This window comes from Chironomus tepperi, unplaced genomic scaffold, assembly GCF_022539635.2.
Source record: "Chironomus tepperi strain 1889 unplaced genomic scaffold, CSIRO-AGI_Ctep_v1 contig_486, whole genome shotgun sequence".
NCBI classification, from domain to species: domain Eukaryota; kingdom Metazoa; phylum Arthropoda; class Insecta; order Diptera; family Chironomidae; genus Chironomus; species Chironomus tepperi.
Window position 1 is genome coordinate 1,543,574 of NW_027226608.1, and position 19,821 is coordinate 1,563,394.

Below are 19,821 nucleotides of genomic sequence, written 5' to 3' on the forward strand. Positions count from 1 at the left end.
GGAGCAGATTATCATCAAATTGTTCTCAAAGGAGTGAATTAAGACATAATTTAAGGGGAATCTGATGAGTAAGGGGTTGAATTCTCCAGAGGTAGTACTGTAGGGTGCGGCATTGATGCATCTTAGGTGCCATCGGGGTGTGGACAACTGATGGAACCAAGATTGTCACCATTGTCAATTTTTCCTGATTGAACTGAGTCTGGACTATATTGCAGTCAGAATTTGGTATCAACCACCACATTCCCATGTAAAATTCAATGATCAGTCTCTGTTGTTAAAATCGTTAAAATCATGATTTCTGGAATTTCTAGGATGCTGTCTTACTCTTGAAGCAACCACCACATCCATGCTGATCATCATCAATCCCCCATCTAACCCCCCCCCCCTCCCCTCCCCCAAAAAAACTATCAATTTTCAATTCAATTTACTCAATTTTCCCTGTGTCATCTAATTCCATTTTACAGCACTCGAAATCACAAAAAAAAAAAAAAATTGCATCAATATCTCAATTCCTGTCTATTTTTTTGTGTATCCGACTCTAATTCAATTTGTCAATTTTCAATTTTCATCTAAATTGTTTTCCACGGAAAATTTTTCCAGTTTTTCATTTGTTGCAAGTCACAAATTGATTGAAAAATAACAAAAAAGAAGTGAAATTGTTGCATGGAATGATGGGGGGTATTCAGAGGGGGGGGGTGAGTGGGGAGGAGGGGACTTGGGGTCAATGACCCTATTTTGGACAATTTTTCATCAAATTTTTGAATTTTTCTTCAATGTTTTAGAATTTTTTGTGAAAAAATTGAAATTTTTCCTAATTTTTTGGGGTTTTGAACCCTCTAACCCCCTCTACGACTCTCTGACCCCATCCTCGACTTCCTGACTTCATCCTCCTACATCCTGACTACACCTCAGACTAGAATTGAGCCAGTAAATTGCGATATCAAGCACTTGACATGGATGAATTGAGTGAAATTGACTTCGGAAATGTCGAATGAATTTTTGTCAATTTTTGATAACTTTTTTGAACAAAATACTTGATTCAGCAGATCCTTAACTTCCTCAATTTCCCACAATTCCCTTAAATTCCAGCAGTTCCTTCAAAAGCCTCATTTTCATAATTAAATTAATTAAAAAATTTTGTTCAATTTTCATTAAAATTAATTATGACAGTCGCAAATAAAAGACACATAGCTGCACGTCTACATTATTCCTCATGTTTCTTTACCCAAACTGCATCTACATATCTCATATGCTGGGGGGATGCATGCATGCATTTTTCCTTCAAAATCCTGGTTTATGGCTTTGAATATGAGAAGGAAAAAGGAAAAGGAATGCTTGAAGAATGTGATTTTGTTGGCAGTGCTGGGACACTCGGATTTGGGAGATGTTAAGGTGCCTTCACATTTGAGTGGATTTGACTGGTTCAGGTGCCTTTACAATTGAGTTTTTGGGGTTCTGGTGCCTTCACAATCGGATTCTTTGATTCAGGTGTCTTCACATTAAGTTCTCTAAATTTAGGTGCCTTCACACTAGCCTTCTCAAGTTCAGGTGCCTTCACACCAAGCTTCTCTAGTTCAGGTTTCTTCACATTTAGATTCTTTGGTTCTTGTGCCTTCAAATTTGGTTTTTCAAGTTCAGGTGCCTTCACAATTGGAATTCTCTAGTTCAAGTGCCTTCACATTAGAGTTTCTCAAGATCAGGTGCCTTCACACTAAATAATTCTAGTTAAGGTGCGTTCACACTCAAATTTTCTAGTTTAGGTGCCTTCACATTAGAGTTTCTCAAGTTCAGATGCCTTTACACTAGGTTTCTCAAGTTCAGGCGCCTTCACACTAGTTTCCTAACCTCAAAATGAAATTCTACACACACTTCATTGCCCCCGACTGTTCCTTCATTTCCTTTCATTCAAAAAATGCAAGAAAATCTCTGTTAAATAATGACACAAAAGCGAACTTTTTGCAGCACATAAAAAAGGAAGCAGCACCTTCATGTGAGAATGTTGCCCATAAAACGAGGATTATATGCAAAAATAACATTAAGCATGCAGAATGTAATGATAATAATAATCATAGCTGAATAAAATGCAACAAAAAACTTGAGTACGAAATGACTTAAAAATATGCAGCATATGCAGCTATGAGAAAGTTTATGACAGTTGAGATAAAAATTGTAGTTTTTTTGTTTTTGTTAATGAGGTCCTCGGTTTTAATCCGAAATGAGAAACTTTTTAAAGCTCTTTTTTTTGGGGTTGAAGGAAGCAAAATTTATGTTCTGAAAATGAAGTCGAAAATGTGGCACAGATTAAGATTTGAGATTAAAAGTTTTTGGAATTTAAATGACAATCAAGTAAAAGAATTGAGAATTTTTTGAGATTCAGATGCCTTCACATGAATAATTTGAGTTCAGGTGCCTTCACATTTGAGTTTTTGAGGTTCAGGTGCCTTCATATTTGAGTTTTTGAGGTTCAGGTGTCTGCACATTTGAGTTTTGAGGTTCAGGTGCCTTCACACTTGAGTTTTTGAGATTCAGGTGCCTTCACACTTGAATTTTTAAGGATCAGGTGCCTTCACATTTGAGTTTTTGAGGTTCAGGTGCCTTCAAATTTGAGTTTTTGAGGTTCAGGTGCCTTCACATTTGAGTCTTGAGGTTCAGGTGCCTTCACACTTGAATTTTGAGTTTCATCTAGTGTGAAGGCACCTGAACTTAAGAAGCAATAATGTAAAGACACCTAAATTAGATTATGGTCCAGTGTGAAGGCACCTGAATGTCAAAATAACCTCAAAATTGCCACAATTTCTTTAAAAAGACAGCAACTTAAGCAGCACAAAAAAGTAAAACAACGAACAACAAAAAGACACAATCCAGCATAAGAAGAAGCAACAAAAACAAAAAAAATAAAAGAAGGAAGTGATTAAGCTTAATGTGAAGCAGCAAAGTCATTTTCAACAAAAAAAAATAATCAGTCCTTGTGCCTTTTAATAGCCTCAAAGTCCTCACTTTTTTTTCACCTCAACAAATCTTTTCCCGACTTTTTTTTGTGACTTGAGGGAAGATCCCAAATTTTTTTTGTTGTTGTTCTATGCTGTATGCTGTACGTCTACGATTCAGTGCACATGAAAGAGGCTGAAAAGAGATTTTTAGTTCCTTTTTTGTTGTTGTTGTTGTTGGACATACATTGACATTATTTTTTTGTAGACAAAAGATTGTCATTTTTTTTTTGTTCCTTGTTGTTGTGCTGACTTGACTGAAAGCAGTCGTGATTGAATCTTTTATTTGATTAATTTCATGTCTCATTGTATTTGGGGCTGAATATTGTTGTTGTTGGATGTGTTAAATTGGAGGAAAATTTCATTTTGATTAATTTGATGTGGAAAATTGAGGGTGGAATGATGCTGGTGACGGATTATAGGGTATGGGAAGTGATGTGAAGGCACCCGAACATCAAAAACTCAAATGTGAAGGCGCCTGAACCTCAAAACTAAAGTGTGAAGGCTCCTGAACCCAAATTTTTATTGGAAAGGCACCTAAAACACTTTAACAGGTTTCTTGAGTTCAGGTGCCTTTACATTAGAATTGTTCAAGTTCAGGTGCCTTTACACAAGTTCCGGAAACTCTCTTAATATTCTTCTCTCTTTATATTTAAATTTGGATCAGATCCATAAGTTGTTGGTCATTTCTGACGTGTGCCTCAAACTTGGATACTTCCAGGTGGCTAAGGGCTGAACATTCGACTGTCAAATCATCGATTTTGACCTGAAGCTAGAGTCAAGCTAGCTTGGTGTCTGATTTTCGGCAATATATCCTCCATGCGCCTTCTTAGAGCTTTGTACATTATCCAGTTCAGTTCATTCAATCAAAATTCCCCTCAAAAAGTTCATCTCAACTCAGTCTTACCTAACTCTTAATTATTCCATCTTAATTGAAGCTTGAACTGAAAATTACTGTTTTGTTGAATAACATTCAAGTACTTGATTCATGAACTTTTTCAGTAAACATATCTTATTGCCGTGTGCATGCATAGCGAAACATTTTGAGAAACTTTTTCATTAACTTTTCATGCTCACAAAAATTAAAGGAAACAAACTCTTCAAAAAGGTCAATAAATGTTGATGAACTGGATGTGCAGGGGGTGGGTAAGTTGTGGGTTGTGGGACATGGGATATAGTTAGTGAGATTTCCAGCAGTGTTGGGACACACAGGCTGGGCAATAGTGTCATTAGAAGCAAGTCTTGATCAAAAACGGATACGGCGCACGGTTCTAACAATTCTAGGAACTTCCAGGTGGATACGGGTGTGCCGTAGTACATAGGTTGTCCATCACTGGTCTTGGTAATAAGCTTCGACTGAAATCGCACATGGCATGCGATTCATGTCATTTTCAGAAAACTTCCGGGTGGAAACAGGCGTGCCGCAACTCAAAGGTTGCTCACCACTGGTCTTGTTGGTTAGTTATGACTGGAACCGCATACAACATTAGGTTCATAGCATTTTAGCAACTTCCAGGTGGATTTGGGTGTGCCGCAACACAAAGGTTGCCCACCACTGGTCTTAGTACTAAGTCATGACCGAAACCGCATACAATATGCGATTAATGGCATTTTTTGACCACTCTAGTGTACCTCAGCACACAGGTTGCCCATCACTGCACCAAATCCAAATCAAAATCATCAAAAAATCTGATCCGTAAGCTAAAATTCGACCTAAATAATCTGTAAATTCATCTCAGCCAAAGACACAACTGTGAAATAAAAAACTTCATTAAAAGTACAAGGAGCAAAAAAAAGTTTTTTTTTATTTAAAACATTCAAATTGAAATTGAGCACTGAAAAATAAAAACTTTTTTTTCCATCCATGTGCAAATGTAAAACTTTTTTTTTTTGCAAAAGATAGAAATCTAGTAAGGATGTTAAGTAATGCATTTTACTGTAAATGTGCAATCAAGAATGAATTGAATAAGGGTGATTGAGTATGAGAGGCATGGGTGGGGGTGAATAGAGCGCATTTTGTGGATGGAAAGGATATAGGCCAAAAATCCAGTGTCATGCTGACTTAAGTCTAGATAGAGACATGATTTCATTGAATTTGGAGCAAATTCAGGTGATTTTGGGCAATTTTTGACTTGTACCTTAAGTATGGATACTTCCAGGTGGCTAGGGGTCGAGATCAAGTCCCAAGCTAACTTGACTACAATTTGAGGCCGGATTTTATAGAATTTGGCCTCGGTTTAGAGATTTGTTGCTATTTTGACCCAGGGCAGGATATTTGGAACATTTTCAATGAGTATCTAATGAGCTGGATACTTCCAGGTGGTTAAGGGCTGTGCCAAGCCTCTTAAATGAGGTCTGAACTTTATCGAATCGAGCACAGAGTTTGCTTAGAATAATGTTGGATTAATGGTGGACTTTGGGACATTTTATGGCATTTGTCTAAAAGTTGGATACTTCCAGGTGGATTGAAGCTGAAAACCCAGTGCTTGACCGACTTAAATCTGTCTTTAGGTCAGATTTAACAGAATTTAACTTAAATCTTGCCCACAGTAATGTTGTTCAATGACAAAATTTTGAGCCATTTCTCCGACTTGTGCCTTTAAGTTTGAATACTTCCAGGTGGTCAGGGGCTAAGTCATTGAGGAGTTTTTCGGGTTAGAATCTGTGTTAGACACAAAAAAATTAACTTTCTAGATTTTTTGGAAGATTAAATTTGAGAATTTTGTCCAATGGAACTTGACCCCCAATTCCCATCTGTTCCTCATCATCAATCCCAACCCCAGCACTTCCTAATTCAAAATTCCATCCCAAATCATCTACTACACTCTAGATAAGATTTCATCACAAGGTCATTTGCATCATCATTGACAAGATAAATTAAGTTCAAGTAGTAATTAAATTAATTAAACGAGATAAGAAGTTTATTGAGTTTTGTTCATTATTATTGCTTCTTAATCTTCTTTCGAGTATTTTAATGAGATAAAAAAATAAAATAAAAAGTTTAGTTTGTTCTTGATCTGGTTCGGTGAATGAAGCCTTTCAGGTATTTCATATTTTAATTAAATGTGGGAAAGTGGATGTTGGGGTGTGGAGGGTGAGTTGGGGATGGTCTGTAAATAAAGTGGATTGGAGTGAATTTGGGGGTTGTTGTGAGGTGGATTGGGTAGAATATGGACTGTGAATATAGCAACGTGGACCGACTTGAGTTCAGACGTGGGATTCATTGTATCCCGAAAAGCACAAGTTGGCTAATCCACCAAGCCATCGTGACTATGGAATGTCTATGGATTTAGAATGAATCCGGCATCATTTCAGAGTTAAGCCATCATCAGGTCGCATTTTTGGATCGATTTTCCGATTCGAGCTGTTCATGTCGTCGACTGGAAGTAGAATTCATGCAGAGCTTCATGACATTTCTCTTAAGATTGAACCCACAAAGCCAAATCCATCCCCAAAACCTCCAAACTCCCCAAAACCCAATCCCAGACAATCCAATCACCAAATCCAACACTTCTTCCAGCTCATCGTCAACCTCCTCAAGTTCTTTTCTTTAAAAAATAGCAAATAAAACTTTTTTTTTTTTCGTTTCCTTTTCAAATTTGTTTATTTCCATCTGCACAGTATGTGATATATTCTCACGATGATTTTTTTCTATTTAATATTGACTTTGTTATGCAACTTTGTGTGCAGAAATAAGGAAGATATTGAGGACGACCTTAATATATTGAGTAATATTCAAAAATGGAATGATAATTGAGATGGATGAGGATGGATTGGTGTGCAATTGACAGGAAGAAAATGGGAATTTTTTGAAGTTAAATTGTGATTTTGGAGTTGATTTGAATTATGGAGACAATTTGGATGAGTTGGGGATGGAGATGTTGGATTTTTGGGTGGTTGGTGGACCTTCTGTACCCGATTTGCCAGTAAGACAATGATCAGGAAGGCACATGAAGTAGAAATGACTTAAAATATAGCTTCAACTCGACTTGACTCTGTCCTGAGGCTGAACATCATCAAATCTGGTCTGAATCCTGACTCAAGTCCATGTCAGATTTCCGGGCAATGCGTTTGGGTGATGTTTTAGATCCGAATAACTGATTTGCCATAATATGTTTACTAAGTCACCTCTTTGTTGCCATATTAACGATTAAGACACAAAGCTACCTGACTGCATCATAAATGCTTGTTTCTTGAGATTTTGCAAGATTTGGAATTCTTGGGTCATTAAGATTCATGACATTGGCTCTTAAGTTTTTGACGACTTAAAGAGGTCTGTTGACTTGCAATCCAATCTGTCAAAACTCTCCAAGTAGACAATGGCAATCACCAGGAATGCTCTGTTGACTAACAAGCTAGGCCTGTTGGCTTATAGAGTGGTCTGTTAGCTCACTAAATAGTCGGTTGACTCACAAAGTAGTCTGTTGGATCATAAGAAGGGATGTTGGCTCACAAGACAGTCTATTGTCCTTTTATGTGATCTGTTTGCTCATAAAATTGGTCTATTGGATCACAAAGCCATCAATGGACTCACACAGTGCCATATTGTCTCATAATGTGCTATTCTAGTTCCTAGATCAATTTTATTGGTAATATTGTGTACTATTGGCTCACAAATTAGTCTGTTGGCACACAAATTGATCTATATTCATTTGTAACTTAGATTTTCTAATATCTCAAAAATTTTGGACAATAATTGATATGAATGAGGCCGGCATATTTTGCGTTTCTCCAGTTCTGTTGCACTTAAAAACATGGAAAATTTTGTGCATAGTTCCTACGTGCGAGACAATTTGAATTTTGGGGTAAACCCCGGGGATAAATTGGATAGTTTGGGGATGGAGATGTTGGCTTTTTGGGTAGTTGGTGGACTGCTTGTGGTAATTTGGGATTAACTTGATGACCTGGAAGACACATCGAGTAGAAATGGATGATAATCCAACCTCAAGACGATTTGACTCTGTCCTGAGGCTGATCATCATCAAATCTGCTCTGAAGCCAGAGTCACACTGTTCTGGGGTCGGATTTTAAGTCATTCCTATGCTGTGTGCTCTTTGGGTGATGTATGGGATCACAATGTCTCATTTCAAGTCACAATATGTTCACTAAGGCACCACTTTGTTGCCATATTAACGATTAAGACACAAACCTACCTTACTGCATCCTAATAGCTTGTTTCTTGAGGTTTTGACATTTTTGAGGTAGTTTCTTGGGAGATTAAGTGTTCTGTTGGCTCACAATTTGGTCTTTTGACTCCTAAAGAGGTCTGTTGACTTGCAATCTAATCTGTCAGCTCTCAAATTAGTCTACTGGCTCACAAGAATGCTCTGTTGACTATCAAGCTGGGCCTGTTGGCTTACAGAGTGGTCTGTTAGCTCACTAAACAGTCGGTTGACTCACAAAGTAGTTTGTTGGATCATTAGAAGGTCTGTTGGCTCACAAGACAGTCTATTGTCCTTTTATGTGATCTATTGGCTCAAAAAATTGATCTTTTGGCTCACAAAGCCATCAATTAACTCACACAGTGTCATATTGTCTCTTAAAGTCCTATTCTAGTTCCTAGACCAATTTTATTGATAATATTGTGTACTATTGGCATTCCACTTTTTAATTCATGTTCTATAAGTGCATACAGAAATGCTCAATTTTCATTTAAATATGCCGGCCCAGGATTTTATTTTATCTCACACAAAAAATTCATCTCTCGCTCAATTTGGCATGAACCAAAACAATCATGACCGGATGTGACTCATTTAAGTCTATCAAAAATTTTGTTTATATTTTGTATTTTTGAATGCATGACTGAATTTGTTTGGTTTTGAAAATTTAAAAGGAAATTAAAAGTCAATAAAGACTTTTTGTGCTGTATATTCTTGTGCTGTACATTAAGTTATCACATAAGAGTGATGTAACAGAAGGAACAGGACTGATTGCTTGATATACTTACTTACTTATTTTGCTGACTGTATAGATGAAGTGCGATCCATGTCATCCCTCAGTCGACGCCTGAAACTGGCTCTTTCGGCTACCGCTTGCCAATATAGCCTGATATGCAGCTGTAAATATATCATGAGCTGTTTATGAGTCTAAAGACTACCACAAGTGCTCATGAACCACAATTGATCCGTACAACCCGCAAAGTAACTAACTAAGTTACTGCTTTCCCATCATCAACAAGGTCACCAAAAAAACCAATTTCAAGTTCAGATATCCAAAAATAGATAGCAAAAGAACAGAACAGAACAGAAGTAAAGAGAGAAAATTGGATGATATTATCTAAATCGCTGTCAATTGAATAATTGACATAACATGTCCAACCTCCCCCCGTACCCAAAAATAGAAATCGCAATCGAGAACATAAATCATGTAAAAGATTGTGTGTGTATGCTGAGAGAATAAAACTGTCTAAGAATAGCTGAAAATGTCATGTTTTAAGTAGTTGAGTTGGTGATTATTTTGGAAAGGGATGATGATGTTGGGGTGCTGGGGTGTAGTTGGGAGATGCCTTACATAGAGGGGACCCAAAACTAGGGACTGAATACCTGTATCAGTTCATAAGTCAGACCAGAACTTGACTCACTCTGATATCAAGTCAAAATCCACATTTTAATCAAATTCTACCTTAACATTCCGCTCAGTTGAACTTTAGTAATTTACTCACAATCACGCCCAACCCCTTCCTTCCTAAATTCCTTTCCTTTCAACACCACCCCCAAAATATGAATATTTCACAACAAAATCGATGAATTTTTCGATAACATCTGACGTTGATTGATGGATTTAAAGGTATTTTAATTATTATTTGGATAAATTTTCTTCTTTACTTAATTAATTTTATGTAATTGTTTATGTTTGACTTGATAATAATGTCAGTTTTCATCGATTTTTGTTGTGCTTCTGTTTGTGACCTTCGATGGATATTTTGTTCGTGGATTATTGGTGGATATTTGACGAATTATTGAGTATTTTGATGTATTTTTGGATTAATTGACTTGAATGTAACGAAGATTTGTACAATAATTGACCTCGGTAGGCACACGATGAAAATTTGGCCAAATATCCGGCACCAAGTCAGTGTTAACTCAATTTAGACATTGAATGACAAATTTAGTCAAATTTCAGCCAGATTGGACAAATTCACCTTTCAACTTCTCACACATTTTGACTTTGGGGGTTCGGATACCAGCGAAAGCTTTTCGACATTGAATTTGGTAATTCTGGACTCAATTTAGTCATAAAATGACAATTTAGACATGAAATGGCAATTTTATTAAATTTCAGTCATATTGGACAATTTTTACCTCCCAACTTATTGCACATTGAGACTATGTATGTCCGGACAAAAGAAAGAGCATCAATTTGCCAATTCGAGACTCAATCTAATCATAAAATGACAAATTTTAGCTAATTTTCAGCCAGATCGGTCAAACCTCACCTCCCAACTTCTCACACCCCAATCCACATCAGCCCTAACATTCCCATCATTACCTTCCGCAAACAACGAATTTTATCACAAAATCCTTCATCATGAGTCAAAATCATGCATCATGCACACAATTATGCATCCACGTATGTCCTAAAATTTTTCAATCATAAGATTCAGTCACCGAACGATAGCTGCATCTATGGCATGTTGTCGATGTAGACACACATCATGAGTGTCATTTAAGTGGTTCCGGTTCTCATATGATCAATTTAGTCAACTGTATTATGCTTGATTTAATTTAATATGACAAGCTGTTTATTGATGCTGTGACACTTTTTTTTATGTGCTTGATGCTGCTGTTGCTGCTTTTTTTTGTTTTCATGTACGATAATCTGTGTGATGATTGGAACAAGTGTTTGCTATTGTTTGATGAATTGAGTGACATGAGGGGCTATATGGAGTATGGATATGGAGATGAATTGGGGATTTAAGGTTGATTTTTGATGGGGATTGGTTGATGTGCTTAATATGGTCAGTTATCCGACTATAGTTCTTGATTCTATAACAGAGCTGACAATTGGTGGACGATAATCGGCGAAAGTCCGCCAATCATCGGCAATCTTCGGCTATCATCGGCAGTCATCGGCAATCTTCGGAAATCTTCGGCAGTTATCGGCAATCTTCGGTTGTCATCGGGTAATCATCGGGCTAGTAATCGGCAGCCAAGGTAGATGTCAGATTCTGTTCCACCCAACAAATTCCCATCAAACAGCCGGATAATCGAATAATACGTCACTATATCCATCCTCTCCCACCCCCACTCCACTTCTCATTCTCATATTTCTTGCATAAACTAATAATAAAGCAGCATTCTCAAAGCATCAATAAATCAAGTGAATATCACACAATATTTATACATCGTGACACAGATAAAGTGAATAATGGGAGGATGGGAGGAAATGAGGAACGCGGCAAACTGAATTATAGACAGGTATTATTCACTGCTGATGACGAGATCACGTTTTTTCGACGATGAACATGAGACACCGATGTGAGATATGAGTGATATTAAGTGAATATGTGTGTTATGGAGACTTTTTAAAGGGATTTTTTTGGATGTAGATTGAATTTGTACGGGATTTGGGTGTAGAGTGGATCTATTAACATTTCGATTATCCGCCCTACATTTTGGGACTCTTTAACTTGATTAAATACATCAAAAAGCTTCTTAAAATTAGCTGTAAATTTGGCTATCTTATGAAATCAGCTCGTCGAATAAGTCCACAACCTCAGAAAGTAACAAAACCTGACACCAAAAAATGCGCTTTAGGCACTTGCTTACTTTTTGGAACTTATTGTTATATTTAAATACGCCTAAAATCTTCTCCAAAAAAAGCTCTAAATTTGGATAAAGCACGCCCTAAACTCGGCGAATAAGTCGAAAACTTCAAAATGGAACAAGTATAAACTCCAAAAAATGCGTCTTAGCCACCTAATTTTCATGAAAAACATCATAAATAACATTAAACCTGGCTTAAAACTTGCATACTGATTGACTTGAACACGGCCAACTAGTCAACAAACTCAAAACTTACCAACCATAAACCTCAAAAATGCGCCTTAGTCACCCACCAAATTTCAGTGACTTTCTTACTTGTAACAATTTTTTTTTATTACTTATTCATGCAACACTCCTCAATACCGGATGCTTGACACGAATCTCTTTATTTCACATAGTAAATTTATAATATATATTTCGCTCCCCAAATCAACTAAAAAAAAATCTGAATTTTTATGATTTATTTCAGAATCACAGCAGCAGCAGCGAGTCACTGACAAGACAGAACAACATTTTTTTTTATTTATTTTATTTTTGTGTTACATTCCCATCATACGTGCGGGTAAAGTCTGGCGTCGATCAAATTTTGTGTGACTTTACCTTGTTTATCGTCGGCAACTTTATCATTCCTTCCACAAAAAAAAATTTTAATTTAAACGTCTTCATGCTGTACATCGTTGGATACCAAAGAACAGGACAGGACGTGAAATTTAATTAATTTTTTTTAGGATTTAAGTGGCTCTGAGGGATTTAAAGCATCTAAAATTAATTCATCACAGACACACACACGAAAGTGTTCATAAAAAAAAACCGGTCAGATATGTCGATCGATTCAGATGATGTCGAGTTACGTCATAAAAATGAGGAGCATGTGGATGTTCAGAGCTCGTCCGGACAACAGACACAGTCAACAACAATAGCGGTGAGTTTTTTGATTTTTTTGGTGAATTTTGGAGGTTTTTTCAGCTGTTTTCAGTTATTTAGAGCTGTATGTAGCTGTACTGGCAGGAACTCCATGTCAGTGACTAACTTTGGTGGATGGACAGCTCAATTGTGGGCCATGGGAAGCTTAAAGTCGTCTAGAATGCGCAATTCGAGTCAACTTCGAGCTTAAGAGCCATGGACACCCTCAGATGGCTCCTAAAGCTACCCTTATAGCTGGCATCTATCTGCAAATGTCCAATACCAACTGAAAAACAGCCAGCATCCACCCTAGACCCCCTTAATCACCCACAACCCCCTCAAGACCCCCTAAGTCACCCACAACATGCCTAAGACCCCTTTAGTCACCCACAAACCCACCAAATCCCACCAAATCCCACCAAATCCCACAAAATCCCACCAAACCCAACCAAATCCCACCAAACCCCACCAAAAACCCAACCAAAATTCACTAAAAAAATCCCACAATTTTTTTTACAGATAAAAAACACAAAATCAGACGACGATCCACTGTTACGTGGTACGTGGGGTAGTAAATTGGACTTTATTCTATCCGTCGTTGGTCTTGCCATTGGTCTCGGCAATGTGTGGCGTTTCCCTTATCTGTGTTACAAAAATGGAGGTAAATATTCTGTTGAAATTTGCATGTTTTTGATAAAATTCACATTTTTATGAGTGAAAATTGATAAAAATTGAAATTCCAGGCGGTGCTTTCCTTATACCATATTTCATTACACTCATTCTCGCCGGTATTCCAATGTTCTTTATGGAGTTGGCACTCGGGCAGATGCTTACGATTGGTGGACTTGGTGTGTTTAAGATTGCGCCGATTTTTAAAGGTAAGATTTTGCTGTTGTGACATTGAAAATTGAGGAAATTGTGTGTAAAACTTGTACGTAAAAGTTGAACGTTAATTCACAAAACTTGTACGTAAAAGTTGAACGTAAATTCACAAAACTTGTACGTAAAAGTTGAACCAAAATTCACAAACTTGTACGTAAAAGTTGAACGTAAATTCACAAAACTTGTATGTAATAAGTTGAACGTAAATTCAAAATCTTGTACGTAAAAGTTGATCGTAAATTCAAAAAACTTGTACGTAAAAGTTGAACGTAAATTCACAAACTTGTACGTAAAAATTGAACGTAAATTCACAAACTTGTACGTAAAACTTGTAATCAATTTAAAAACTTGTACGTAAAACTTGCAAGCAATTTCCAAAACCTTCCAATTAAAAATGCAAAATTCCTAAAAATACTCAACAATCCCTCAACCACAACATCATCATATCAAATAATTTCCATTTCACATATCTCTCTCTTCTCCACACATTTTCCACAGGTATTGGATATGCAGCAGCTGTCATGTCATGTTGGATGAATGTATATTACATTGTCATCCTTGCGTGGGCTATTTTTTACTTTTTTATGTCACTAAGAGCAAAATTACCATGGAGTACGTGCGATAATCTCTGGAATACATACACATGTGTTAATCCATACGTCAGGAAGGAAATTTGCTTTGATCAACGAGTTCCCGGGCAGTTTTTGGCTAACGGAACTGCCGTCATTGCCAAAGTCTGTACACTTGGTGGAAAGAATGTGTCAGCATCAATTTTGACAGATCCAGTTAAGGAATTTTGGGAGTAAGTTGACAAGATTTTTAGTTCCTGCACATGCTGAACCCCACTTATGTCTCCCCTACATAGTGATAGAATCAGTTTCAATATGAACATGATATGATAATTTTCGTATATTATACAATTTATTTTAGACGACGTGCTTTAATGATTTCATCCGGTATTGAGGAAATTGGAAATGTTCGTTGGGAATTGGCTGGAACTTTATTGCTTGTGTGGATTGTATGCTATTTCTGTATCTGGAAGGGTGTTAAATGGACTGGAAAGGTGAGTTGGGGATTGTATTACGTCACTACGTAATGTACTACGCAGATGACTACGCAGTGCTCTTTGCAGTGTACTAAGTTACTATGTAGTCTAATACACAGAGTACTACGCATTGTACTGCGCAGTTGACTACGCCATATTTGGCGTAGTGTACTACGCAGTATAATACGAAGTGTAATACTCAGTATGAAACTCATTGTACTACTCTGTGAACTACGTCATGTTCTACGCAGTGTATTGCGCCATTTTCTACACAATGTATTGCGCCTTGTACTGCGCAGTATGTTGCGCCATGAACTGCACAATGTGTTACGGAGTGCACTATGTCGTTTACTACACAGAGTATCACTCGGGGTACTACGCATTTTACTACGCATTGCAATACGCAGTGTTTGGCGCAGTGTACAGCGCAGTAAACTGCGCAGTTTATTACGTAATATAGAACGCTCCTACATAATATACTACTTAATTTACTACATTAACTAAAAATCCATCCCAAAAATCCATTTCCAGGTCGTCTACTTCACTGCCCTCTTCCCATACGTTCTGCTCACAATTCTCTTGATCAGAGGTATCACACTGCCCGGTGCAATGGAAGGAATTCGTTTCTATATAACACCAAATCTATCAAAACTTAGACAGTCTGAAGTGTGGATTGATGCGGTGACGCAAATCTTCTTCTCATATGGTCTCGGTTTGGGAACGCTCATGGCTCTTGGTAGCTACAATAAATTTCATAATAATGTGTATAAGTGAGTATGGTTGTGTGATGTACTATGTTACTACGTAATGTACTACGTAACATACTACGTAATGTACTACGTAATGTACTACGTAATGTACTACGTAATGTACTACGTAATTTACTACGTGATGTACTACGTAATGTAATACGTAATGTACTACGTAATTTACTACGTAATGTACTACGTAACATACTACGTAATGTACTACGTAATGTACTACGTAATGTACTACGTAATTTACTACGTGATGTACTACGTAATTTACTACGTAATGTAATACGTAATGTACTACGTAATTTACTACGTAATATACTACGTAATGTACTACGTAATGGAATTTGATGGATATTCTTGCTATATTTTAGAGATGCAGTCATCGTTTGCGCTGTGAATTCATCAACGTCAATGTTTGCTGGTTTTGTAATCTTCTCCGTTGTCGGTTTTATGGCACATGAACAGCAGAAGCCTGTATCGGAAGTAGCTGCGTCAGGTGAGTTTGTCCATCCCTTGGCTAAATTATGGACTAACTTACCATCCCATTGACAGGTCCTGGACTTGCGTTCCTGGCGTATCCGTCAGCCGTACTGCAACTACCCGGATCGCCACTCTGGTCAGCTTTGTTCTTCTTTATGCTGCTGCTGATTGGTCTCGATTCACAATTTTGTACAATGGAAGGCTTCATCACTGCCATGGTCGATGAATGGCCACATTTATTACGTAAAAAGAAGGAAATTTTCATTGCTGTTGTTTGTGTCATCAGTTATTTTGTTGGATTTGCATGTATCACGCAAGGTGGCATGTATATGTTCCAAATACTTGATTCATATGCTGTTAGTGGATTCTGTCTGCTATTTTTGATCTTCTTTGAATGTATATCCATCTCATGGTGTTATGGAATTGAACGGTTCTATGATGGTATTAAGGATATGATTGGATATTATCCAATGAAATGGTGGAAGTTCTGTTGGTGCATTACTACGCCGTGTATTTGTTTGGTAAGTATTTTTGGGTATTGGTAAAGCTTCACCAAATTATTGTATGCAATAAAGGCATAAAAGTATTGTATGCAAGTCATGTGTTCAGTACTTGTATAAAAGTATTGTATTCAGTAATTGTACACAATTCTTATAAGTGTTGCATAAAAGTCTAGTAATCATTAGTTGTGAACACATCTTGTATGCAAGAATTGGATTCAATAGTTGCATACAAGTATTGTATTCAATTATTGTATAAAGTCATGCAAGTATTGAGCACAAACTAGGATTTAATAATTGTATTCAAGTATTAAATTCTATAATTTCAAATAAGAATTGATCTTAAGGATTGTATGCAAGTATTGCATAAAAGTCTTGCATTCAAGAATTGTTTAAATGTCAATAGTTGTTCACAAATCTTGTGAAATAGATGAAAATAAAGCTTGTTTATATGCATTGAATGCAAGTCTTGTATCCAATATTTGCATACAAGTCTTGTATCCAATAATTGTATGTAATTCTTCTATTCAATATTTGCATACAAGTCCTGAATTCAACAAATGCGTGGAAGTGATGTATGCAATATTTATTGAAGTCGTCTTTTTCAAATTTAACTGATATTTTTTTTTCATAGAAATTTTGTATACAATAATTATATTTAAGTCGTGTACACAAAAATTGCAAGCAAGCCTTGCATTCAACAATTGCATACAAGTCTTGCATACAACATTTACTCCAAAATTCCCTAATCTCCAACAAAAAATTATTCTTCAAATTTTTCAGGGCGTCTTCATCTTCAACATCGTTCAATGGACGCCAGTTAGATATTTGGACTATGAATTCCCATGGTGGGCTCATTGCTTCGGTTGGTTCACAGCTCTCAGTTCTATGTTATGTATTCCCGGTTATGCTATCTGGCTTTGGCAGAAAACACCTGGAGATGCTATTGATGTAAGTTGAAAATTTTGTTTTTGAGAATAAATTGACTGTAAAATACGTACGTAAAATTGACTTACGTTAAAATTGACATACGTAAAACTGACTTACGAAAAATTGACGTACGTAAAATTGACGTACGTAAAATTTGACGTACGTAAAATTGACGTACGTAAAATTACGTAACCTCAAAATTCAAATTTCTTAAAAAATTATTTAAATTTTCACAGAAACTTCGACTAATTGTCCGAATTGATGACGACGTGGCGGCACTCCGAGTAAAGATGCAGGCACGCACAAAGAAACTTGGCGAGAGATTATAGAGAATTTTTAAGGATTTAAAATTTAATTTAATTTAAATTAAAAACTATAAAAAAAATTATTTAATTAATATAAAAATTTAGAATTTAGATTTAATCAAAAAAATAATATTAATAAAAGTTAATGTATTATGGACATTCACGGTGATGACCCATTGCTGCTTAATATGTTGGACATAGACACAAACGCGCACAGACACGGAATTTAGGGATCTCAAAATGACATAAAAAAAGCTTTTTTTTTTAATTTTTTTGAAATTGTTAAAAAAAATTAAAATTTTTTTTGGGGAAAAACTTTTTTGGAGCAGAAAATTTCAAAAAAAGGCGGGAAAATATTTAACGGAAATTTTTAATTCGCTTCGGAATTTTTTGAATTTTTTCCCGCTTTTTTTAATTTTAAAAATTCTTTAAAAATTTCTGAGCATTTAAAAAAACATAAAAAAAAATTGAATGAAGAAAGAATCTTCAAAATTCTCTAATTTAAGCAATTATTCGAGTCAGTCGGACAAGACGTTCATTGACTTTTGGAAGGAATAAATAAAATGTTCACGAAAATTGTTGAATTTTTTGAACCTGAATTGAAAAAAAATTAAGAAGCGATTTAAAATCAAATTAAACTTTTTTAAAATTTAGTTTTTTTATTAAATTTTTAATTTTTTTTAAAAATATCTAAATTTTTCGATTTTTAAAAATATTTTAAATTTTTTAAAATTTTATTAAATTTTTGAAAATTTTTAAATTTTTAATTTTTTAGATTAATAAATTTTTTAAATTTTTGATTCTTTTAAAAATTTAAAATTCATTGAATTAAAATTTTTTTAAAATTTATAAATTTATAATTTTATTCAACTTTAAAGAAATAAATAAAATTGAAAATTTCACAATTTATCAATTCAGTTTTAAAAAATTAAAAAAGTGACAACCAAAAAATATAACGGTTAAAAAATTCAAATAAAAAAATGATCGTCTAAAATAAAAAGAAAATTTTAAAAAAAAGTTAAAAAGATTTTTGAAGTTTAAAATTTTTTGAATTTTTTTAATTTTTAAATATAGCAATAAATTTTTAAAATTTCAAATTTCAACTTTAAAATTTTTAAAGTTTTAAATTGCAATTTTCGAACTTAAAAATTTAATTGTTTAAATTTGAAAATAAATTTTTCAATTTGAAAATTAAAATTTAAAAAAATTGAAAAAATTTAAAACTTCAAAAATTAAACTTTTATCAAAATTTTCTTTCTAATTTTAAAAGAGATTATAAAAAAATTAAAATTTGACAATAATTAAATTAATAAAAAATTTGTTTTCTTGTAAATTGAATTGCAAAATTGAATAAAAAAAAGTTCTTTATGAATAAAAAAATTAAAAAATCTTCAAATTTATTAAAATAATTTATTATAAAACTTTATAATATTTAAAAGTTGACAAAAAGAGCACCGAAGTGAAATACATTAAAATTATTAATTCAAAAAATCATTTAAAATCCATAATAAAATGAAAAAAAAATATTTAAATTATTCTAAGTAAGCTTTGACTTTTTTTTAAACTTTTTTTTAGTTTCCAGTGTTCTCTGCTAGATTGCGTTGATCGTTGCTGTTTTCAGAACTCACAATAGATGGAGTTATGTCCAGCTTTTGAAATTACAAATATTCATGTCTACGACTCTTACTTATTTTCTTGACTGGAACGCACGTGGGCTCCCATTGCCGCACAAATACAACGTCTAAAGCCGGCTCTATCCTTCGAGAACTTCTGTATGTCTGGAAAGTTAAGAACCTTACCGTCTTTTTCTGCAAACCCAATCCAGGAATTCCTAAGCTACACGTCTTATGATGACTCAATTAGAAACCATTCAACATCTTAACAACCTCTAATTTTCGCACATCCATAAAAAACAGAAGATACAGCTGTAATCAACATAAAGGAACTTGTCACACACGAAACACGCGCGCGAGTGCCTAAGACGTCATTATGCAAAGTATAAAGAATTGTAAAACAAGTTTTGGTCTTCTTCAAAAGGTAAATAGTCGACAAAAAATGCAAATTCATCCAGATTTTATGAGAATTGGAACTAAGAATGATCAAAAAGGTTAAAAATTCTTGATTTTCTTTTTTCATTTCAGGTCTTTTTTATGTGAATAGCTCAATGTGACTTGATAAATGTAAAAGGTATTAATGATAATAGATGTGAAGTCAGACATTTATTGAAGAGATTGTTCTACTTAACGAGAAAATCATCTCCTTTTTA

General features: G+C 35.1%; 1 protein-coding gene across 2 annotated transcripts in view; it reads left to right on the plus strand.

Moving 5' to 3' along the window:
- The window catches only part of Gat (GABA transporter), a 42,790-nt gene extending 24,621 nt beyond the window's left edge, over positions 1-18,169 (plus strand). Inside the window, exons 1-11 of one of the 2 annotated variants that reach the window (XM_070652358.1) lie at positions 6,008-6,030; positions 12,222-12,674; positions 13,175-13,316; positions 13,399-13,533; positions 14,036-14,339; positions 14,468-14,600; positions 15,114-15,352; positions 15,712-15,836; positions 15,893-16,341; positions 17,104-17,271; positions 17,487-18,169. In XM_070652358.1, coding sequence (XP_070508459.1) covers positions 12,573-12,674; positions 13,175-13,316; positions 13,399-13,533; positions 14,036-14,339; positions 14,468-14,600; positions 15,114-15,352; positions 15,712-15,836; positions 15,893-16,341; positions 17,104-17,271; positions 17,487-17,579 — 1,890 coding nt within the window. In that variant the 5' untranslated portion in view covers positions 6,008-6,030; positions 12,222-12,572 and the 3' untranslated portion in view covers positions 17,580-18,169. Of the gene's footprint in view, positions 1-6,007; positions 6,031-12,221; positions 12,675-13,174; positions 13,317-13,398; positions 13,534-14,035; positions 14,340-14,467; positions 14,601-15,113; positions 15,353-15,711; positions 15,837-15,892; positions 16,342-17,103; positions 17,272-17,486 lie in introns of those variants that run through there. The other variant, XM_070652356.1, reaches the window with a different exon arrangement.
- Positions 18,170-19,821: the final 1,652 nt, after the last annotated feature.